This window comes from Toxorhynchites rutilus, chromosome 1 (assembly GCF_029784135.1).
Source record: "Toxorhynchites rutilus septentrionalis strain SRP chromosome 1, ASM2978413v1, whole genome shotgun sequence".
Lineage (NCBI taxonomy): Eukaryota > Metazoa > Arthropoda > Insecta > Diptera > Culicidae > Toxorhynchites > Toxorhynchites rutilus.
The window spans coordinates 178,829,596-178,854,734 of NC_073744.1; the positions used below are offsets into that span (position 1 = coordinate 178,829,596).

The following is a 25,139-nucleotide window of genomic DNA, read 5'->3' on the forward strand; positions in this document are numbered from 1 at the left end:
ATATGACCTATTTCAAGAAGAAATGTAACTTTTCAACGTTAAGGTGAAGTTTAAGTAGCTATTACATGTACAGTGGGGTAAAAATCGTGATTTTTGAAGATTTTGCTTGAATGTCCACCAGGAATTGTTTAATCGATATTGCAACCAAATTAAGAAAGATAGAAGTTGGGTGTCAAAGAACAAATTGTAGAGCGGTTAAGGAGCTTCAATTTAATTGATATAAACAATCTAGTTCACTATAATTTTTTAGGATAAAATTACTTATAACACATTAAAAATTATTAACTTTTAAGTTTTTCACTTCCAAAATGTTATTAAAATCCACTAATTTAGTTGTTCCACTACTATATCCTGTACTAAATTTTCTCATCTTTCAAATGAAAACATCAGAACCGTCTTCCGTAGCGTACTTTTTATAGCAGAGCCAGTTTGAGGCAATAGAGTCCGAAACAAAAAAAAAAGTTCTATAAATCTGTCATTGTTGAAATTCGAAAATATGCGTAGGAGGATTTTTTTCATCAAATATGATCGTCAATCTCAGAGAATCTGTATAAATTTATTTTTTTTCATGTGAGAAAGGTGTTTTATGACTTTAAGGGGTAGAATCAAAACATCTAATTCCGCTTTTATTTTTAAAAAAACTAAAAATACATGCAAAAAAAAAACAAATTTAAAAACAATTTTTTTGACTCGATTATATACAGGGAAAAGAAATCAAAAACTGTATATAATCGAGTCCGCGCTGTACTCCTTATTCGCTATTCGCTATTCGCTATTCATATTTTCATAAATTTTTTGGGTTTCCGTAGTTTTTAAAAAATTTAGAGTTTTTAAAAATTTTGGAATGTTTAAAATATAAAATATTTTGCATGTTTTAATTTTTTTTTTAATTAAAAAAATATTTCTTTTACATTTTTGACGGATTTTTTTTAATTTTTCTGTTTTATGGATTGGTTATTATTTTTATAATTTAGAAAATTTAGAGTTTTTTGATTATTTTAAATAATATTTGGATTTTTCAAATTTTATATTTTTTGCAATTTTTGAAACTTTTGAAATTTTAAGAATTCTTAGATTTTTTTGGAAAATTTGAAACAAAATTAAGTTTTCTATAAATTTTTAAATTTTCAAAGTTTTGAATATTTGAATATTTCAATTTTTTGATTTTTATAATTTCGAGATTTTTCAGTCATATTAATTTATTTTTTAATTAAATAATTTATTGATCTTTAACATTTTTATAATTTAAAAATTCAGAGATTTTTTTTTGAATTTTTCGGTATTTGTTATTGAATTTTTGTCATTTTTAAAATTTTAATTTTTTTTTAAACATTTAGATTTTTGGAAAAGAATATTTTGAAAAATTTATGTTTGAATATTTTTAAATTTTTAAAATTTTGAATATTTCAAATATTATAATTTTTAAGAATTCAAAAAAATTAACTACTGTTTTGAATCTCCTGTTTTTAGATATATTTTTCTGAACTTTTAGATTTTTTAGAATTTTGAGATTTTAAGGAAATTTTTAGAACCTTTTGGAATTTTGAAAACTTTGAGTATTTCAAATGTTCCAATTTTATTGCATGAATTATGAAAGAAAGACAAATATTGGTCTATTTATTCATTTTGTAAAATTGTAATTTTTTATACTTAATTTTTTTTCATCTTTTTAATTTTTTGATTTTTTTTATTTAATTTTTTCAGGCTTGGAGAGTGAGATCAGCCTCACACGTTCAATACTTTCGAAAGCTGTTCAAAGACTAGGCCATGCGGATTCAATCACATTTTTTTTCAAGTGCATCTTTCTTGAAAAAAAAAATCTAAAAAATAAAAGGAGCAAACGTTCTCGTGACTCGATTTTTCTTATTTATCTTTTTTACCGAACCAGAATTGAAATAAATGTTCTAATTTGTGTAATTCGGTTTTTTTTTATTGATGAAAGTCACAGGAGGGTTGTGTCCGGGACACGAACGCATAGTTGACATAGGATTCCGTTAGGCTATCTGTTGATTTTGGATATGTTTAAATAATTACATCGTTAAACGCTTTGATAATGATTTGATGGCCTCCTGAAAAGGGCCGTTTTGTTTGGTTGTTCACTCTACTAGTGTTTACCGAGTGATGATGACAGAAGGATGGTAAACAGTCGTTGAATGGTGCGTATCAGATAAAAGTGAAACGAGATATGATGAAAACCGTCCTCTGTGATCCTAGACAAGATGCCTCCTGTGTTATGTATGGATGAAATAAAGAAAAAAAACTCACCAATGTAATATGAGGGGCTTAGAATGCAAGGAGTGTAAGTGACTTGATCGATTTGTCTTCATCAACTTTTTCTTTAGTTAATAACTCAACTGCAAAGAACGTCCCAATTTAAGATTGCTATAGAATCCGATAAATGAGGTTCTGACCTATCTTCCACATTGTCAAATACAGCTGGGAATGTATTTGCAGCTAAGTTATGAGCAAAAGAGAGTGTCGATGTAGAGAAATCAATCAAATCACTTACACCCCTTTCATTCTAAGCCCCTCATATAAGATAATTACCAATACCGAACACAATTATCAATTTTTCTCATCAGTGAAAACATGTTACTTTAATATAGAGAAAACATATTTGAAATGGAAAATTGGTGTGCCTTGGTGTGCTTATTTTTAAACATTGAAATAAATCGTTTCATAAATCAAGTCATTTTTAACACAACTGAAACCATATACAATTTTACACTTATCTTCTTCTTCTTCAATGGCACTAACGTTCCTAAAGGAACTACGCCGTCTCAACGTAGTATTACTTGCGTCATTTTTATTAGTACTTAGTTGAGATTTCTATGCCAAATAACACGCCTTGAATGCATTCTGAGTGGCAAGTTCTAGAATACGCGTGATCACAGTGCAAGTCGGAGGAAATTTCTTTGACGAAAAATTCCCCCGACCAGAACGGGAATCGAACCCGAACACCCGGCATGTAAGTTATGACGCTAACCACTCGGCCAAGGGAGCACCACTTTACACTTATACTTGGGTTAAATTTTTCACAATACACGATCGGTGATTGATATGAAATTTCACGAAGCAACCAACATTAAAGTTCCAATTTTGAATTTTATTTGTTAGAATTAATCGAATCACTCACCTAACTTGCAATATAAAAATGCCCCCGATTTCCATATATTTGCAATGTCGATTTCCCCCAGGCAGCTTGGTTTAGATGTCTCTATTAGGAAATACATTTCGGTAGGAACAAAAGTTCCCCCTACTTTTATGTATTTTCAATGCCGATTTCCCCCAGGCAGCTTGGTTCTAATGTCTCTGTTAGAGAACACATTTCGGTAAGAACAAAAATTCCTCTTACTTTGATGTATTTGCAATGCCAATTTCCTCCAGGTAGCTTGGTTTTGATGTCTCTGTTAGGGACTCGCCGCATGTGTCCTCAATTTCGACCAATCAGAAGTGGATATTTCCGTTAGGTTGAGATTTTCCAATTGTTCAATAGTTAGTTTCATGACATATATTATTTTCTTCAATATAAAAAATTGTTATGGAGTTCCGAAATCGATTGAAGCAAAAATTTCATCAATCCATCATGAAAAGACTGAGCAACAAGCGTTTAAAATTGAACAATTTTCACGATGTGGACGATTTTCGATTTTCAATTTGTACCCCAATATGTTCCCGAAAGACGTAATCCTACGTCAAAAGAAAAAAATCAAATGATGTAATTCTAGCGTTCAGAATAATAAAAACATAACATTTGGCGAGTAGTGAAATTTAATTATAGTTAAGTTTGGAGAAATTTAGAAGTCAAAAATACCGAAATTTGAAACGATTATTTTTGCCTTTAATAACAATACTATCTCTATGTAGTGGATTATAAAAAGAAAATCAACACTTTTTTCCCCTCCTGAGTAATGGATCTCTATTGACATTTCTATTGGTCTGTTTTTGGCAACCAATTTGATTTTACCCACATGACCCTGGTTAAAGACACTGTCCGCAAAAGCAAACATTTTTGCCAACACAGTTTCCGTTGCTATAAAAAAGCAAGCCGTGACCGAGAGGTGACGTATTTTCAATTCATCCTCTCGTGCTATTTTTGTTCACTTTTAAGGCTTGAAAACCCGATTTCAAAAGAAGATTACGATTTTTTTCATGATGGATGTGTTGTGTGCTACACTGTATATCAGCAACATTAAAAGTGCATTACGGTACGGTTCGTCGTAGCTAATCTTTCACTACAAAAACGAGCACATACATCAACAGTGAGAACGGAGCGTGTGGTTTTTCGGTGGTGCATTTTATGTACACATCAGTCCGGTAAAATGGTCCAGGGGAAGCTCCCCAGCCACTGAAACATCGTATAGTTTTTTTTTTGTAGATTTCGATGATTTTTGACGTAGGATTACGTCCTTCGGAAATAAATTCTGGTTCAAATTGAAAAAGACGGGTGGGTTATGTCGGGGACATAACCGGAGTGACGTAGGACTATACAAAGGGGACAGCTTTTACTAAATATATATTTTAAATATATTGTTTCATTTTCTTCTCCTACGTGGATACCTACCTATTTACCTGAAACATGGATTAGTTTACTGTTTGCTCTTTATGAACATGTTAGGAGTTCTGAAAAGAACCTTTGGTGTTGTGTTTTTGCGTTTTTCCACAAACTTTCTCATTTTTTTTTCACTGTCTTATAGTTGATTTCTTGATTTTTTTCTGAAGGCTTTGTACTTATTAAATGTTTAACGACGGGCATCTTTTGGCGTATGCACATATCGTACAATCAAAATGATGGCTGTGATAGGGAATGCATAGGTGGTCATCAGCTCATTCACTATCATATATTTCTCTATTGAGCACATTACCGTACCCTAAACTGTGGTTTCGGAGACGAATGAATTGTAAGATTTGTATCTCCGCAATCAAAGTAAATAAAAATGAAAAAGAACTGAGGTTTTGGAGACGAACTCTACGATCTGTCGAGAAATAATCGAGCTATAAGCGTTCTGAAAAACCAACGGTAAATACAGGGACTTATGACCTTCGGATTAAAGTCCTTTAAAATAAGAACAGAGCAGCAGGAAATACATAGCTCATCATGTTGCTCCTTAGTTATTTTTCTATACAATGCGGATGTAACGTCAGTCAATTTTCAACATCAGTTATCAACCAAAGAAAGCAGTTCTTGCTACCGAGAAAATCCGTTAATGCCATCCTGCATACAATTTGAAGCCACTTTTAATTCGGAAACCATGTATGGGTTTGTGAAAACTGAATGATCATTTTAAAAGACCCCAGCCACCAATAAGTTCAAAAACAAGCATAAACAAAATAATTCAGTTCATATTATATGTCATATTATGTCACTTTAGAATGCATTGGTATTGTGAATAACTTTTAATAACTCTTCTTTGAATGGTTTAATGGCCCTGAAAAGCGCCTTGTTTTACGGTGGCTGGTTTTGCCACCAAAGCAGTCTGTATAAACAAACTTTTTCCTCCTTCTCCCTGCTGCCGTTTTGCGATTGCGTTTGCCACTCGCTGAAACTAGTTGTTGCCACCGAACCGAATGTGGTATGTTCTCATTGTCGTGAACAGCTTTGCAAGCCAACTCGAGCACTCCGGCGGCCGAAACTCTATAACGCCGGCTAGGTGGACTAGTGCACTGGTACTAACGCGCTCGGCCTAGCTACCCTTGCGGGGAACTCCAGACCAGCACGGTTCGAGCGGGATTTTGTCTTTCCTTTCACTCTTCCTCCTTTTCCATGTCCAGAAATGGCTGCTTGTGTTGGTTTTTTGATGTGGTGTGGTGCGAAACGATGTGGTGTACGGTTTGAATGCGAATGATCGTTACGGAAGGAAGGAAGGTATTGTATTATAGAGACTTTAAACTTTTGCAGTTCATTCGTCTCTAGCCTTGAGAAAGGCCCTTCTTCTTCTTCTTCTTCTTCTTTTTTTGGCTTTAAGAGGGTTTAAACTTCTCAGTTCATTCGCCTCTAGCTCTGAGAAGAGCCGTTGAGCACTAGTCTTGAGGAGGCTGGTGAAAAAGAAAGAAAGGCCCTTTGAAAACTCTACTCTACTTTACTCCAGCGCTACCACTTCCGCCCTCTTGCCTTGAGAAAGGCACTCGATCCCTCGCCGTCCAGCTCGTCCAGCAACGATGTTGTCCAGTCGGTGTCTACACAAAGAATGATCGTTACGGCAGCGGAGCGGGGATTTTTAAGCTGACTGGCTGGCTCGAGAATTACGCATGTGTGAGACTGCGACCAATGTTTTGTTCATTTTTTTCTTTTTCCTTTCCAATCGTGCTTCATTGTATTTCGCTGCTGCTCTGGTTGCCCGTTTTGGTCGGTACGATTTGAGGAGCACAAAATGGACCAATCAAAAATGGGCACATAGTGCATTTGGACAATGCTTGATATTTCACAATTATTCAATTATTTATCTCAAGAAAAATGAAATGTTATTCGTTATGATAGAGACGTAGATATATTTCCTATCAATTGATGCAAAAACCTTTGCGATCTTTTGAGGAATGCTCGAGTTATAAGCGTTCCAAATCGTGCATTTTTCCAATTTCAAACGCTTATTGCTCCGTCATTTCATGAAGGATTTATGAGACTTTTGCTTCAATCGATTTGGGCACTGCATAACAATTTATTACATTGAATGAAGTAATATATTTTACGAAATCAATAATCGAACAATTGAAAAATCTCAAGCATTATCTCAACGAAAATTCCGCGTCAGAAGAGATAAAACATTTTGAGCCAGAGAAGACTTTGTGTCGCACCCGGGGCGGAAAAGTCGAAAAAAAAGAAAAACAAAAACGGGTGACTAAGAGCGCCACACGATGGTGATTCCGGAAACTTTTTGATCAAAGTAGTACTCCGCGAACGAAACCTTCAATGCTAAGACCAAGATGCTGAGCTATAGGTGTTTCGTTCTTGACACTTTCAGGACATGACGTGAGACGAGTAGCGAGACGTATCTTTCAGAATTATTTACTTTTTGTTTGGGTTTGTGGTTATGATTTCAATGTCAACTCGCTAAGGAAAATAATTGAAGGAAAAAATAAACAAATATATATTCGTGGAATATAGTGCACAACCTCCTTTTGCTCTAGTCAATTACTTGTAACGGCCCTGTCCGGATCTCCTTCCCGGTATATGCACAGCATTCTCCTCCTCCCTGAGCGAAATCAGTGGAGCCACAATCAGCGTTATTTTTTGTCACCATCGCCGTAAGCTGATAGTACTCTTTTCCCCGCCGATGGGAGTCAAACAGAAGTACATTTTGCTTGGAAAGAAAGGCGAAAAAGATATACTAAAACATCCTTCTGCACTGTTATGATTCGACAAAAAAGCGCGAGCAGCTATTTTGCTAACGAATGCATTTGTCACCAAAAGATACGACTTGTTTTGTAAACAATTTTGTTTTTCACGAGCAATGGCCGAACAGCAATTTTGACATTGCGGTCCACCTATAGTACAACGCCTTGGCTAATGGCGGGTTTACATTAGGGAGATCAATAGCTATAGATGGATTTATTCACGTGAAAATAGGTGTAAACGGGTGAGAATAAATATGATACACTTATTCGAGGTATATATAACTTGAATAAATTCAGCATATGTAAACGCTTGTGAATTTCTCACTGGTGAGAAATTACTAAAGTTGGATGCAGTTCTACTTCAGGTGAATAAATTCACCGAAAATATGAATATATTCATTATAGAAGTTCACGCTAGTGTAAACGGTTGATGCGATTTCTATAAATCACATCATATTTCTTCACATGAATATATCACTAGTCTAAACCCACCCTAAGACAAGACGTGACAACTGGCTTCTTACTCTTCTTTCTGCATTTTCGTCGATCAAGTGCTATATAATAGGGAAGCGAGATGTGAAGGTTGCCAAATGTTATAAAATTTCGGAATATTATTTTCCCATGAGAGAAACATGTGTTCTTCGTATCATGTATTTTCTGAGCTGTACCTTTTTTTGTATTAATTATTCAGCCGAATGTCACATATGTTAAACAATTTTGTTATTAGTAATTTTGGCATGTAAAACAATTATGAAATGTGGAAAGAGCAAAGAAAACTTGAAAACGTAGGTTTTATAGTAGCAGTATGATGTGTTGAAATACATGAATTAAATTTATGGTTCATTTTATTTATCAAGAGACTATGGGCCTTATTCCCGTATACACTTCACGGCGAAAACGAAACGATCGACACGTCATTGAACTTCGTTTTACGAGTTAAAGAAGCGTCGAAGATAACAATGGGTTTTTAGACAGAACGAACATTTTTCAGATAGAAATTATGAATGAAAATTGACTTCTCCGTATTAAAGGGTGTGTCACATCAAATTGCATCACGGAAAAAACGCTGTAGAAATTCGCCCAGTAGATCGATCCTTTTGAAAATTTTAGACAGTAAAATAAAAACTATTAAACAACTTTTGGCATTTTCTTTTTATTCATACTTCGAGCCCAAGCCCGTATGCTCGCACCTTCCTCTTTACCCCGTCCATAAGGTTCTGTACAACGTCAGATTGTAGTTTTTTTTGAACAGAAATCCATTTTCTCTTGAAGTCCGCCTCCGATTTGACAACTTTTGGGTTCTTCCGGAGGGCCTGCTTAATAATCGCCCAATATTTCTCTATTGGGCGTAGCTCCGGCGCGTTGGGCGGGTTCATTTCCTTTGGCACGAAGGTGACCCCGTTGGCTTCGTACCACTCCAACTTCTTCTTCAAGGGCACTAACGTTCCTAGAGGAACTTCGTCGTCTCAACGTAGTATTACTTGCGTCATTTTTATTTGTACTTAGTTGAGATTTCTATGCCAAATAACACGCCTTGAATGCATTCTGAGTGGCAAGCTCTAGAATACGCGTGACCACAGTGCAAGACGGAGGCAATGTCTTTGACGAAAAATTCCCCCGACCAGAACGGGAATCGAACCCGAACACCCGGCATGTTAGTTGTGACGCTAACCACTCGGCCACGGGAGCACTGATAACCACTCCAACACGTCCTTTGAATAGTGGCACGAAGCGAGATCCGGCCAGAAGATGGTCGGGCCCTCGTGCTGCTTCAATAGTGGCAGTAAGCGCTTCTGTAGGCACTCCTTAAGGTAAACCTGCCCGTTTACCGTGCCGGTCATCACGAAGGGGGCGCTCCGCTTTCCGCAAGAGCAGATCGCTTGCCACACCATTTACTTTTTGGCAAACTTGGATAGTTTCTGCTTGCGAATCTCCTCCGGAACGCTGAATTTGTCCTCTGCGGAGAAGAACAACAGGCCCGGCAGCTGACGAAAGTCCGCTTTGACGTAGGTTTCGTCGTCCATTACCAGGCAATGCGGCTTCGTCAGCATTTCGGTGTACAGCTTCCGGGCTCGCGTCTTCCCCACCATGTTTTGCCTTTCGTCGCGGTTAGGAGCCATCTGAACCATGTAAGTACGCAGGCCCTCCCGCTGCTTGGTCCGCTGGACGAATGAACTTGACAAATTCAGCTTATTGGCGACATCCCGGACCGAACTTCTCGGATCACGTCTAAACTGCTTAACTACGCACTTGTGATCTTTTTCACTGACGGAGCATCCATTTTTGCCGTTCTTCACCTTCCGGTCGATGGTTAGGTTCTCGAAGTATCGTTTTAGTACTCTGCTGACCGTGGATTGGACGATTCCCAGCATCTTACCGATGTCCCGATGTGACAACTCCGGATTCTCGAAATGAGTGCACAGGATTAATTCACGACGCTCTTTTTCGTTCGACGACATTTTTCCAAATTTACGAAAAATTGACAGTGAAGCATGGCCAACGTGATCTATACACTCTTATCTGATTATAAGCGGAAGCTGAAGATATAATTCCTAAAAATTAAATTTCTACAGCGTTTTTTCCGTGATGCAGTTTGATGTGACACACCCTTTAAATTATCATTCGATGTGAATGGAAAACTTTGTTTTCTTCTTGTGGTAAAATAATCTCTCACAAATATTTTATCTGGATAAAATAAATCAAAGATGGATTAAAAAATCAAAGGATAAAATAAAACCTCAGCACTCAGCAAATACTCAAACGTTTAGATTCAAATACGAAAAAATCAAAATTTGTCGTGTAAATGTCGTGCGGTGCAAATGTTGTAGGAGTTATTGTTCAGCCGGCAACGAACACACAGTTGATGGCAAGCATATCGTAATAGGAATTTATCGTCTGGTATCGTGATATAATTGGGCTTTGCACTCCTCATGAATAACTGTGATCTACTAGTCAATTCCTTCATTTGATACCCATATTGATGGGGCTTAGAGAAAATATGTATTCCGCCATTTTGTAGCGGTCGCCATCTTGGATTTTTAAGATCATGAAATACGCAGTTTTATAATGACTGCAAAGATAAAGGTGTGTTCCAAATTCCAGATCAACCGGTCAACAGGAAAGGGGTCATATTTCAATTAATGTGGTACCGCGCCATAGACAAAGATGTTACATACAAACATACAAATATGTCACAGCTAAAAAAAAACCGTTTAAAAACTCCAGGGGGACTTCGAAAACGAGAGCGTTACGTTGGAGGCACAATATTCAGCAAAAGAAGCAATCAAACGAAAGTTGTATAATACATAATACATTGCTTGTATTGTGATATGATTTGTATTCCATTTCCAATAGACAAAATATCTGTTGCATCAAATCAGTCTACATAATATTTGCGTTCGCTCATCTTTTCTCACAACACCCATTTCTCGTTTTAGAAATTGTTGAGTAAACATCGCTTGCCAGTGCGCGTAGAGCGGGAATTCCTTCTTAAGATTCATTGCACCTCTCATAAATTGCCGAAAGACGTGGTCTTACGTTGATTGCACTTGATTGAAAAATCACAAAACCAAATGTATTCGGTCGCAGTGTTCATCAGCAACTATAATTATACGACGGAGGCCTGCGGGTATAGCAACGGTGAAAATATGATTCGCCTCCAGCGCTGCCTGAAAGGCAATGCGTGCGCAGCCGATTAATCCTTCAGCGTCCGTTCCTCAGGTGATAGAGTCATTAACGATGCGATTTGGCCGCCCTGAAATACTCATTGAAGAGTTCGTCGAAAAAGTTAAATCCACTCCGATTCCGAGGGCTGACAAACTCGAGACCATGATCGACTTCGGAACAATGGTACAAGGACTTTGTGACCATATTGTTGCAGCGAACTTACAAGAACACTTAGCCAATCCAACACTACTGAAAGATCTGGTGGCCAAACTACCCGCAGAATACAAAATGAAATGGGCAGGTTACCGAAATCAATCTCCTACCGTTAATTTAAAGACATTTAGCATGTTTATGGAAGGGATTGTAGAAGATGCATACAGCGTGTCATCGTTCAATGCAAGCGAACGATTAGTCAGACGTGAAAAGCAAAGACGAATAGACCAGAGTTTCGTTCATGCTGATAATGAGGAATGCTTGGAAGAAATAGAAATTAAAAAGCGCCCCGTTGATTCAGCGGGAATTGAATGTTTGATTTGTCGGAAATACGGACATCGAGCGAAGGAGTGCAGGGTTTTCTGGGCCATGTCAATCGATGAACGTTGGAAAACGATACAAAGCAAAGCAATTTGTCGTACGTGTCTCTTTGGTCACGGACGAAGGTCATGCCGTAGCACCACTCGTTGTGGTGTCGATGGTTGTCAGTATCGCCATCACCCATTGTTACACTCCCCCTCCTCAGTACAAGCAGCTCAGAGGAAGAGTCAGACAGAAGATCATCATGTGCATCAAGATCAACTATCGAAACTTCTTTTCCGCATCGTACCAGTTACCCTCTACGGTCGTACTGGTAGCATAGATACATTTGCCTTTTTGGATGAGGGCTCGTCTCTTACGATGATAGAGAGCAGTTTGGCGGACAATCTCGAAGTCAATGGCTATGATAAGCCACTATGCTTGAAATGGACGAGCAACGTGACCCGCGAGGAAAAGCAATTCAGGCGAGTTACATTTGAAATATCAGGAATCGGAAAGATGAAGCGTTATTGGTTAAATGATGTCGGAACAATCCAGTCACTAGACCTACCGGTGCAAACGCTACCAATCAATGACATGCAACTGCACTATCAACACCTTCAAGGAATTCCAATCGAAGGGTACCGTGGCGCTGTACCTCGCTTGCTTATTGGAATTGACAATCTCAAATTGACACTGCCTTTGAAGACACGGGAAGGAGAAGAAGGTAATCCAGTGGCCGTGAAAACTCGGCTTGGATGGTGCGTCTATGGCGGTCAAAGGAACGCTAGATTTCCCTCTGTCAACATGCATATCTGCGAATGCAATAGAGATGAATCTATGGATGAAACGATCAAGACGTATTTTTCGATCGAGGAAGTCGGGGCTCGTCCAAGAAACGAGTGTATGTCTAAGGAAGATCAACGGGCGTTAAAGATACTGCAGGAAACCACAGTTTCAGTGGGCGATCGATTCGAGTCAGGCCTCCTGTGGAAATTCGATGATTTTGAATTTCCAGACAGCTATCCAATGGCCATCAAAAGACTACACTGTTTGCAGCGTAGAATGGAAAAGGATCCGACTTTGAAGGAAAATATTCAACGTCAGATACAGGAATACATCGACAAAGGTTATGCTCATCGTGCATCAGTCGGAGAATTAGCGGCTGTCGATCCTCGTAGAATTTGGTTCCTGCCCTTAGGTGCAGTAGTCAACCCAAAAAAACCTTCGAAAGTTCGCCTTATATGGGACGCCTCAGCGAAAGTCGATGGTGTTTCGTTGAACGGCATGCTATTGAAAGGGCCCGATCAGTTGACGTCTTTACCAACAGTTATCTTCCATTTTCGGCAACACCAGGTGGCAGTAGTCGGTGACATTAGGGAGATGTTTCACCAGATTTTTATCCGTTGGCTCGACCGGTACTCACAATGTTTCCTATGGTCCCCTGACTCTTCCCACGATCCCGAAATATTTGTGATGGATGTAGCTACGTTCGGCTCAACCAGCTCACCAGCGACTGCACAGTTTGTGAAGAACACAAACGCTCAGAGATTCGCACAAGAATTCACTAGAGCCGTCGAAGGAATTCTGTATAACCACTACGTGGATGACTATCTTGATAGCTTCCCCGACGAAGAAGAAGCCAAACGAGTGGCAACAGCCGTTAGAGAAGTACACAGAAGAGGAGGTTTCGAGATCCGCAACTGGTGCTCCAACAGTCCGGCAGTTCTGAAGCACCTAGGAGAAAATGCGAAAAAGGTTGAGAAAAATCTCAATTTAGAGAATGCTGGTACTCCCGAACGTGTGCTGGGTATGCTGTGGAACAGTGAAGAGGATGTGATCCATTTCGAGACGACCATGCGAGAAAACATCAGGAAAATAATCGAAAATGACACAATACCTACTAAGCGTCAAATCCTACAATGCGTGATGACTCTTTTCGACCCGTTGGGACTTCTTACACCGTATCTTATATTCGGTAGAATTCTTATCCAAGACGTGTGGCGTGCTGGAACGAAGTGGGACGAGTTAGTGGATAATAACATTTTTCAACGCTGGCGGGATTGGGTAAAAATACTGTATGACATAAATAAAGTTCGAATTCCCCGCTGTTACTTTCGTCGTCCAGATAGCTTCAGCTTTGAGAATGTCCAGCTTCATGTCTTTGTTGATGCTAGTCCAACTGCCTATTCCTGCGCATGCTACTTCCATATAATTAACGCTCAAGGAGAGGTTGAGGTATCGTTGGTTGCTGCCAAGGCGAAGGTAGCCCCACTCAAACATATGAGTATTCCTAGACTAGAACTTCAGGCCTGTGTCCTGGGCTCGCGCATGATGAAGCTGGTGGTGGATGGTCACACTTTCTCTATCTCCAAACGGTATTTCTGGACAGATTCGCAAACAGCTCACACTTGGATCAACAAGGATCCTCATATATATCGACCGTTCGTAGCCCATCGGGTTGCAGAGATTCTGGAAACCACGAAACCACAGATTTGTAACGAATTCTCACAAGGCGGCTGACGTTCGAGATGTCATCTTACACAGAGCGAATTGCAAAAAGCAGAAATAACATTGTTCAAGATGACACAATGGGAATCGTATCCAGAAGAGATGGCTATGCTGACGGGATCTGGGAACACAGTTGAAAGGACTAGTTCCATTTATCAATTCACCCCTAAGGTCGATAAGCAGGGAGTCCTACGAGTCGATGGACGAATTGGAGCAGCCAAGCGAACTGCCTATGGTGTAAAATTCCCAGTGATACTTCCTCAAAAACATCACGTAACAAATTTGATTTTGGAAGATTTGCATCGAAAGTTTAAACATGGCTATAATGAGACAGTTGTGAACGAAGCTCGCCAACAGTTTTGCATCCCACACTTGCGGCGAGTTGTACGAAATATATCCAACCGCTGCCTGCTATGTAGAATGCGAAAAGCGTGTCCGGTTGTTCCACAAATGGCTCCACTACCCGAAGCACGACTATCACCTTTTGTTCGGCCCTTCACGTACGTTGGAGTGGATTATTTCGGACCAATCTTAGTAAAAAGAGGACGATGTCATGAAAAACGATGGGTAGCTCTCTTTACGTGTCTAACTATACGAGCAATTCACGTGGAGGTTGTTTACAGCCTCACGACGGAGGCCTTCATTATGAGTGTACGTAGGTTCGTCAATCGTCGAGGAGCTCCTATAGAATTACATAGCGACAATGGAACGAACTTCCATGGCGCAGAAAGAATTCTTCGTCAACAGATATATGTTGGGTTATCCGCTACATTCACCAACGCTTCCACGACGTGGAGGTTCATTCCCCCCGGCGCGCCCCACATGGGAGGGTGTTGGGAACGTATGGTACGTTCAGTCAAGTCTGCACTGTCAACGTCTTATGGTGATGAAAAACTAGATGACGAGGCTTTCCAAACGCTGTTAGTGGAGGCTGAGTCGATAGTTAATAGTCGTCCACTAACGTACTTACCGCTACAGTCAACGGAACAGGTAGCTTTAACGCCAAACCATTTCTTGCTCGGCAGTTCATCAGGAGTTACACAGCCTTCGGTCCAACACATCGGCGATGCTAATGAACTGAGACGATCCTGGAGAACTCTGCAAAAGCAACTGGATAGATTTTGGAAGAGATGGGTGAGGGAATATATGCCGACACTCACGAAGCGTACAAAGTGGTTTGGAAAAACGAAAAACATTCAACCTGGAGAGTTGGTGCTAATCATTGACGATAGAAAGCGGAATCAATGGACCCGTGGACGAGTTCTAGAAGTGATTACAGCAGCAGATGGTGCCGTCAGACAAGTTATAGTACAAACCTCAGGAGGAATACTGAGACGTCCATCTTCAAAACTAGCTGTTCTGGAGTTTGTTGAAAGTGATGTAACTTCGAAAGCCGAAGGTTCCATTGGGGGGAGGATGTTGCCGCCGCAAAATACCCCTGGTAACCCGGACGAATTAGGTAGCCCTGCACAACAAAGGCAGCCAACAGCTACAACGGTTTGACATCTCGGCTTATTGTTTTGGACGGCGGTGTTTACTACGGATGCTTAGAATAACCATTGAATGCGACAGAAATTTATATTGGTTATAAGATACTGAATTAATCAGCGAATATTAAAATAACCCATTGATATAAGAAGTAGGTATTGAGAGATCCAAATTAATATTAGTAGCAGACTTAATGGATTGTACAATAGATTTCAGCTTAGGCGAATTGGTCGAGCAGAGTGAAATCTATTGGATATATTACGTTGTTAGTTGGACTTTAAGTAACTGGAAGGAAACTGAATTGTATGTAGAACATATTCTTTATTCACCTAGTTTCTGACAGATGTTAAACTTTCAGCTTTGAAGCGCTTCATTAATAAAGCTATCAAAATCAGCTATTTTTTTCCGTCCACTACAACAATTATAAAGTAATGCGGGGCAAAGGTGCGCTCTGGCCATTTTGAAGCAAACGAGCATAAAATTTCGACAACAGTGTAATCGTTTGATACATTATTACACCAGCAGCTCACACATATAAAAAAGATACATTTCATGAAAGTGGCAAAAAGTTATGAGGTAAAAAGAGTTTTGCGATGTTTTGATCAATTTTTTTCAGTTCAGGAGATGACGATTTACTTACCTAAAATAACTGGAAAGTTCGAAGCTACAATGTCAAGGAAACCTTCATTCTATAGTAGATGATAGTGCGTATTCGATTTTGTGAAAAAGTTCAAGAACTTTTTTTTAAAAATTCGATTAGTTCAAAAATTGCTTGTGGGGCAAAGGTGCGCAGTGACTGTGGGGTAAAAGCTCGCACTAGCGTTTTGCTCTGAAAAAAATTTATAAAATGTTTTTAACAAAATTTTTAACGGGACCCACAAGAAGAAAACTGATTTGAAGAAAGGCACTTCAGAAATGCTCAAATGGCCCGACAGAGACTTCGGAAGGGAGTCTCGAAGTGTCGGATTGCGGCAGACCTTTATGTTTATGTTTTCACAATGAACTTCAAATCAATATTGTTTTTTTTTCAACAATGGGTTTAAAATAAATCAAGTGAAGGTAACTATGTATTTATAAACTTGATCTATATAAATAAAAATGATTTGGTGTCCGTTCCTCACGATTTAACTCAAGAACGGAGCCACGGATTCAAACAGTCAATATCAGGATTGATGCGTCTTAGTCTGCATCAGGTTTATTTGTCAAAAAAGAAATTATATACGGCGAGTATAGATTATGTACATAAAAATAATTTCTGTGGGAACTTGAGTGTTCGAAATGATTTCAATCAATACATCAATTGTGGGTGGGACGAAGTTCCCTGGGTCAGCTAGTTTGTTAATTAAAACGAATTCTGTTTCGAATGTTGGACATTTCCGGATACCTTATATTGTCAGTCTCCTTCCTCCCAAAAATTTCCACGTGGTATGTTCGACCATATCATCCACTCTTCTCCACCCATAAAAAATACAGAACACCACCTCCTGCCTACTGGATGGTGCCTACACTCGCTAGTAATGATGCTTATCTCGCTTCTGATGATAAAGCATCTATTTTTGGTATGAGTTATCTCAGAAGATCAATTCAATAAGTGCGCACCTTTGCCCCCACTAGGTGCGCAATTGTCTTTTTGTATTAAAATAGGTATTTGTCCAATTACAAAAAATGCTTGTACTACGTTTCGAAGGTAAAATATATAGTTACAATTTGGTAAGCAAACGAAATTTTATTTGCTTTTATTTCAAGAGTTATTGGACGACCAGTTAGGTGCGCACCTTTGCCCCGCATTACTCTATGGATAGAAAACATAATAAACTCTTTCGCTTGAATGTAATTTTGAATTCCAAGGGAACTGACAGATTATTTATCAGCAACGATAACATCTTTCCGGAATCTTCTCGATGCTGGATGGCAACCAAACGAAAATAGTTCTGCGCGTGTATGTGTGTGTGTGGCGGCTGCTCCAATGTCTTCGATGTTTTTCGATGCTGATACTCTCTTGATCGCATTTTCTTAAGCTCCTGATAGTTCGGCTTTTCTGCGCTCCCTCACAGTTCCAAACAAAATGAATGCGTCTCAGGTCAGGTCAGGCCAGGTAATGAATCCCTCGATTCCTCGCCGTTCAGCTCGTTCAGTAACGATGTTGTCTTGTCGATGTCCTCACGAAAAATGAATGCCTTTCACTTTAAAGCTTAAAGTTCATTTATTTGAGGATTTTTTAAAATTACAAAATTTGGTTTACAGATCAATTTCTCAGCCTTAGGGGCCCGGCATCTTTGGTACATTTTGGATTTACTAATTGTTTGAAATTTTTAGTTGTGAGCCTAGTTTACATATGATCCCGTAAAGAGGGATGTATTAATTATTAATTTGAAAAATTTGATAACCTACCTAACTAAAATTTAATTAAAAATTTTAAAACTATGGGACCAGTTCCCGGATGATTCCGAGATGTTAATCGTGTTTGTGATGAATATGTCAATGGTCGCATGAACACCGGACCGGCTCAGCCAGGTGGGACCGTCCGGACACAGAATGGTGTACTGTGCTTCTTGTAGATCGTTGTGCAGGATCAAACCGTTCTGGTTACTACGGCTGTTGCCCCACGCATGATGCTTCGCATTTAAGTCGCCACCGATGATGAACTGCTGTCGCCGCCGGGTCAGTTTGATGATGTCACTTCGAAGAATTGCTGCCGAGCCGTCCCGTGCATTTGATTGTCTGGGGCAGTAAACTGCTACTATGGTGAGGGGACCGACGGGGCTAGAGACCCCTACGGCCTCGATGATTTTCAGCTCAAAGGTTGGAAGCAGCTGACAGCAAATATTTCGCCTTAGTGCGATGGCCACGCCACCACCCCTGGAGCTGGTCCTATCAAGCCTCACGAGCCGGAAATCTGGTAGGAAGACGTTTATACCGGGCTTAAGGTGCGTTTCCGTGATAATTATAACGTCTATCTTGTGCTCGTTGAGAAAGTCAACGAGCTCAATGGCTTTGCTCTTGAGCGAGCAAGCGTTCCAGTTAGCTATACGTAGGATGTTACGGTCCATACTTGGAGACGAGGGCAAGAACAGCCTCAAGCTGTTCATTCAAAGTCTTGCATGTGCGTTGAATCCTGATGACCTCGGAGACTAGCAGAACAAGCTCCTTATCATTCAAAGGTGCGCCCTCAGCGGTCGTGCCGGATGTAACACGCGAGTACGACAGACCCGGGAGGGGGGTTTGATTCTGCTGAGATGCTGCGTCCATGAGCCGATGCTGCACTGAGGAGCCGCTAGGAACCACTTGGTTGCTTGCGGTGGGGGCGGTGGGCTCGCTACGGTTCCGAACATTGTTGAGTGGAAGAGGGGGCAGATTTGGAGCTGCACGGCGTTGTTGAAGTGCGGGAAATTGCGCATCGTTGGCTGCTGGTGGACGTGGGTTGCGCTTTCGTCCTGGTTGGTTATTGACGGAGGCACGCTTTCGGATCTCAATATACTCCGCCCTCTTCGGACACGTACTGCTGGTGGGTTTGTGACCGGCTCCGCAGTTCGCGCAGACAGGGACACCGTCCTTCATGTGTTGACAACCATCAGCATCGTGGGTTTTGCCGCAATTAATGCAGCGGGATGCCATGTGGCAGTTTCGTGTGCCATGCCTAAACATGAAACAATTCGAGCATTGGGTAACGTCTCTGTGGACCGGTTTGTAGCGATCCCACACAACTGCGATATAGAAGAGCTCCCGAATATTCTGGAGGTCCTTCAGGCATGTCGAGTTCTTGGCGAAATGAACGAGATAAAGTTGGTCACGGTACGTCCGGGTCTGGTCGTGCCGCTTCATTTTGAAAATCTGAACTGGCTTGAGCCCGTTTTTCTCGAGTTCAGCCGATAATTCCTTGGAGTCCATATCGTGGAGACCGCGGAGCACCACCTTGAGCGGTTTCTCAGCCTCGATGTCGTGAGAGAAATATTCACAATTCCGCTGTTTCAGTATCTCCAGCACGGCCATTTCGTGACTCATGCCAGGGACCATCAACTTGAAGCCCTCCGTGCTACGGCGGATGGTGCACCTCAAACCCTTCTCGATGAAAAAGGCAATTCGAGCATGAAGCCCCTCCGGGAAGCCTTTCACATAGATCGGCGGCAGTTTCTCCTTTTTTTTTCCAATTTCGGTTCGTCACCATTCTCGAGAACAGCATATCGATTGTTCGCCAGCAGCTTCTTAGCCGACGGATCAGGAGATTCCTCCGATAGTTCGGCGACGTTTGTAGACCGGGAGCGCTTCCCGTTGCTGCTACCACTTGCGCCAGCGCGCGTTTTGCCTGCGGCTTGATTCATGGGGACGTCGACGTCCAGCGCGAGGGAACTAACACTTTTACTTTTTTTGTTTTTTACTAGACACACGAGCAAGCTAAAACACGTCGTTACTGCTCAACACAACAGCAGAGAGTGGAATGAATGCCTTTCACCACCAGAGTATCGCTTAAGTATACTTTTTGTCCATGATTGAATCGAGAGAAGGTGTGGTTTACGATGGCAATTTGGAAGGCAACCCAAAGGCGGACGAACTCTCTGAGTTTGAAACTTTCAGCGACTGAGCAATAATCGACTGAAAATTATATGATTTTCGCGATGCGAAACATTCAATATTGGATACGAAAATATTCTACTGATGGGGAAGAATAATCTTCAGAAGCTTTCCTGCTAATTGCACTTCACGATAACGATAACATCTTTCCAGATTCTCCTCGATACTCGAAGCCCACCAGTGGTTAATGCTAACTCGATCACCACCATTGCACTTGATTGAAAAATCACAAAACCAAATGTATTTGGTTGTAGTATTAAAATTAAAACAAATACCTTCGCATGAATGTATTTTTCAATTCCAAGGGGAACTGGTAGATTATTTTTCAGCAACGATGACATCTTTCCGGAACCTTCTCGATGCTGGATGGCAACCTAACGAAAATAGTTCCGCGCGTGTATGTGTGTGTGGTGGCTGCTCCGATGTCTCAAGCGAAACCGTTTGTGGCATCACTCTCCTCCTGATGGATTCTCTTCTGGCCTAAGGTGCACAAACAGGCTCTTGGTGACACCGTTCATCAGCGCTTTCATTATGAACGAAGTTAGCTTCACCACAACAGCGACAACATGCTCAAATCGCTGTTCAATTAGAACTTAGTGGATTTCCGAGCGGCGCTCGCTTATATACCGATTGGTGATTTCAATAGCCTTTTTTGAAAGCAATTTTAAGGCTATTGAAACAAGTTTTTCGATGAAAAAGTAACAAGCATATAACGCGTAGACATTTTATTATTCGAATAAAGTGTTTATCATACCATTTCGTTCAGTTGGTTTCGTTTTGTGAACACACTTTTAAGATAAAAATTATGAATTTTTATTCAATTAAACAAATTAGTACTCTATGTAAATGAAACTCACTTTTGTTTGCAAGTAGTGAAAGAATATACAAAAATTGTGTTTAAAGATAATTTTATATTACAATGGTAAGTTTTGGTGAGAATGTCTGAAAATTCATAGAAAATAGTTGAAATTAGGGTCAGAACAACGTACTTCTAGTGGGTAAATAATGCGTTTTTCAATTGAATCAAAATAACTAAAACCCCTCCGGCCTATTTTTGACAGGTAATGTTTAATGAATAGATAGATTATTTTATATCAATCGTTCACCGCTGAAAAACGCGTTTTACCAACACTGAGAGTTTTGGTCGTAACGTCAACCATGCATATTTGGGCAGTTCTGTACAACGGTTTTTGACGTAGGATTACGTCTTTCGGGAACATATTGGGGTACAAATTGAAAATCGGAAATCGAACACATCGGGAAAATTGTCCAATTTCAAACGTTTATTGCTCAGTCATTTCATGATGGATTGATGAAATGTTTGAGTCAATCGATTTCGGCACTCCATAACAATTTTTTATGTTGAATAAAATAATATATGTCATGAAACTAACTATCGAACAATTGAAAAATCTCAACCTCTATCCTGGCGGAAATATCCACTTCTAATTGGGCGAAATTAACGACACATGCGGCGGTCCCCTAACAGAGACATCAAAACCAAGCTACCGGGGGAAATCGACATTGCAAATATATGCAAGTTGGGGGCATTTTTATATTGCAAGTAGGGTGAGTGATACGATTAATTCTAGCTTATAAAATTCAAATTTGGGACTTTAATGTTGGTTGCTTCGTGAAATTTCATATCAATGACCGATCTCGTGTATTGTGAAAAATTTAGCACAAGTGTAATTGTAAAATTGTATATGGTAGCAGTTGTGTTAAAATCTCGTCTTTTAAATTAAACGGATAAATTATCCAGCCAGCTCTCTTTAGATTTTTAGTTTTAAGTAAGTGGTTTTAAGTAGTATTAAGAATGTATCGGTCTACAATTTAGATTGACGACAATAAAATAAAATAAAAAAATAAAAATAACTTGATATATGAAACGATTTATTTCAATTTTCATAAATAAAACCCAAGGTGTGTTCCCGCTCGAGAACGGAACGTTTGGTTTAAGCTGTCTATTTTGTTGTGTTTAGTTTCACCCAAGGAAAGTTTATACGGCGAGAAAAATTGGAAAAGTGAAGAAATAATAGAAAAAGCGATTTCCCATATGCTCTAAATATAGTATCGGAAACCCAAAACGTCGAGAGTAGCCCCGCATGACGGTATATGCGGGAAAAGATCTGGGAGATAACAGGTGGCGTGTTTATTCACCACAGCTACCAAGTATCAGCCAAGCGAGGTTGGCTTTATCTTCCCCCGAAAGCTTATTTCCGGTGGTTGAGTGGAGGAATTGTTTTACGAGGAATCACTTTCACTCAGGCAGCCGGTCTGGAGGAGACGCATGGAACGCAACGCAACACGGAACTGTCACATCAAACATTGACGCTCGTTTGCCGGCAAGCGTTTGTGTTGACAGAACGGGATAACGAGAGGAAATTGCGTTCTCGGCTCAGCTCTCGGCGGAAGGTGCGGCTTACGGCTGTGATACCCCGATGATTATTTAATGCGGGAAGCTTAGGATTTCTTTCCTACTGACAACACCGATGCAATTATCTATCCTAAATCGATTTTATTCCACTTTCTGGGAAAATTGACAAATCACTTCACCGAATCGAATACTTTCATCCTCAGGAGAGCGCCGTGAATACTAAGTACGCCTTTGACTACGTGCTTCCTCTAAGATTTGCTATTATTTGCCTGTTCATCTACTTCACCATTTACCTTTTTTCTGTGATAAATATAATTAAATTTTTGTATATAATTCACTACGATAGTAAGCTTCCGCCTCTTGGTGCGGTGACTAGCGCGGATAAAGGAGATTGATTGATTGTTTGGATTTCTTCCCCACCGAGAGAACGGTTGGGGGGTCGGTGCCTACTTAGATTTAGTTGTATTCACAATGGTGTTTTTGACTTGTATTTGTTTCTGTGCTTTCCACTCACCACGCCTACTGTGATTGCCCTATGACTTACATTCTCAGTCTCGTTCATCGTCTTAACTCTGCCAATATGGTTAAGTGAAGGATAATAGACACAAAATGAGAAGTTTGGAACTGTTGGATCTTTAAAGTTTTCTGTAACAATGCATTAACCCATAAACGTCTTTATGTATCACAAGAAGCTGTCGGAACGCCTGTTTTCAGGCAAACAAACGTTAATTGATCGGGATAGGAACTAAATGTCACTAAATGCTCGGCTTTGGGGAAGGCGTACGATCAATGTAGTCCAAACTGTCCGCCTGCTGCTGTTCCTTTTCCGGATCGTTCCCTTTAACATTGTTGTTATTGTTGTTGCTAATGTCGTGACTATTCTCATCAGATGTGAGTGGGTTAGGCTTCTCCGGCACCTCTTCCCCTTCATCGTTCTTCCCCTCACTGATCGTGTCCAGCCGCAGGGCTTCCTTGGATTCCGACCCGACCACAGCTTCGGAGCTAGCCATCGCCTCATCCAACTCCTGTTGCCACTCGGACTCCTTCAGTTCCATCGCTTTCCGTTTCTGCTCCTTGAACCGGTTGTACACCAGAAACTCCTCCAGCAACCGTCGATCCAGCTGACTTAGCTGATCCTGCTGGGGCTGGTTTGGGTTGTCCCGACGGTGGACCGAGCGTTGCTTCGCCAGCCGTTTCTTCTTTTTGTGCAGTGGTTTCGTCTCGATGATCATCTCCTCCAGCTCCAGGCTGGGATCGCAGTTCAGGTGGTCCTTCGAGGGTTTGAAGGGGGGGTTGGTTTTCTTGTCGAGAATCCGCTCGAAGTTGGTGCCCCGGAGCAGCTTCGTCTGCTGCAGCTCCCGCTGGCTGCTGATGCGGGCCCCCGGATGGACGCTGAGAAGCTGCGGAAGAGGAAATAAAATGCAAACGGGTTACAGTTGGTAGGATGCATGTAAAAACGGTGGGTGGGTAAATTCGTAAAATTAATCAAGTATTTGGAAACGGTGTAATGTGGCTTAAACGATTCAGAAATGGCCACGCATCGGTCATTGTACAATTTAACCGAAAACACTCGCTATGCAGCTACTGAAAATTGCGTGACTAACGTTTACATTAATAAAAATGGATTTTTTTCGGATGATGATAAAAAAAACTAAGACAGGTAATTGAGTTTGATAAATTTCCCATGGAAGGTAATTATATTGGTTTAAAAATTCTACGCCCTTGCGAGTGGCCTTCTGGCAGTTAACCGAAGCATTCGCCATGACGGACGAAAACATGCGTGTAGGCATGTTTTTGAGTTCTTCCTTCGTTTTATATATCAAATCCTTCTCAGTTTTCGCGACAAAATTGTTGGAGTAGATCTGCGCTTCAGATTTGCCCAGAAATTCTCGATGGGACGCAGCTGGGGGACGTTGGGCGGGTTCGCCGACTTGGGTACCACATAGATATTCAGCCGCTCCATATTCTCTAACCATCTGATTTAGCCGCTACCGCTGAGTCATTGCCTGCAGCTCCGAGACCAGTCGACGGGACTTCCGCTTCCTGACATGTATGTCCATGTTCGTCAGGTACTTTTTCACTGTTTGGCCGGTTGCAGTGACCAAGCCAAGCGCACGCAGCGATGTAGCCACTTTTCCTTCGGTCTTCCTCTTCAGCATGCTTTGGAGATCTTCCTCTTCAGCATGCTTTGGAGCTTCTTGTCGCTCAGGGTCGTCGGCCGTCCGGAACCGGACTTTCTTTCGATGCTCTGATTGTTGTCCAATAGTGCCGAGATGTTGTAAATGCCGGAACGGGCGTATCTGGCGTCCACCATGTGGCGCACGATGTCCGTTTTCGACGCATCATGGTTAGAGTTCGACTGATAGAGCTGTCAATTTATTTCTGCTGACTCATGGGTTACTATGATTGATGCTGCATGGGTAGTTTCGTCAGTGCGTGTGAAGGTAAACCCACGAGAAATCGGAAATTTTTGTCCATTTTTGACGTAGGACTACGTCTAACCGGAAGATATAGGGGGTGAAATGGAAATCTAGGCACTGAACAAGTAGGAAAAAATGCAAGATTTGGAACGATTATAACTCGAGCATTTCTCAATAGATCGCAAAGGTTTTTGCATCAATTGATAGGAAATATATCTACGCATCTATCATTACGAATAACATTTCACTTTTCTTGAGATAAA

The 25,139-nt window shown here is 40.6% G+C and overlaps 3 protein-coding genes across 4 annotated transcripts in view; 2 read left to right on the top strand and 1 right to left on the bottom strand.

The window, feature by feature from the left end:
• Nucleotides 1-11,010: 11,010 nt before the first annotated feature.
• LOC129761618 (uncharacterized) lies at nucleotides 11,011-14,034 on the top strand. Its single transcript, XM_055759352.1, has one exon. It carries the CDS (start codon nucleotides 11,011-11,013, stop codon nucleotides 14,032-14,034), a length of 3,024 nt encoding a protein of 1,007 aa, XP_055615327.1.
• A 60-nt stretch (nucleotides 14,035-14,094) lies between these two features.
• LOC129761619 (uncharacterized) lies at nucleotides 14,095-15,525 on the top strand. The gene has a single exon (XM_055759353.1). The coding sequence runs from the start codon at nucleotides 14,095-14,097 to the stop codon at nucleotides 15,523-15,525; it is 1,431 nt and encodes a 476-aa protein (XP_055615328.1).
• Nucleotides 15,526-22,577: 7,052 nt separating this feature from the next.
• The window catches only part of LOC129774059 (serine/threonine-protein kinase 32B), a 384,143-nt gene continuing 381,581 nt past the window's right edge, over nucleotides 22,578-25,139 (bottom strand). For both annotated transcript variants that reach the window (XM_055777758.1, XM_055777762.1), the window contains one exon: nucleotides 22,578-23,856. In XM_055777758.1, the coding sequence (XP_055633733.1) occupies nucleotides 23,212-23,856 (645 nt within the window). In that variant the 3' untranslated portion in view covers nucleotides 22,578-23,211. The remainder of the gene's footprint in view (nucleotides 23,857-25,139) is intronic.

Bases quoted from the DNA above. Each gene is read 5' to 3' on its own strand.
- LOC129761618 (XM_055759352.1), top strand. From the start codon at position 11,011: ATGCGTGCGCAGCCGATTAATCCTTCAGCGTCCGTTCCTCAGGTGATA.
- LOC129761619 (XM_055759353.1), top strand. From the start codon at position 14,095: ATGACACAATGGGAATCGTATCCAGAAGAGATGGCTATGCTGACGGGA.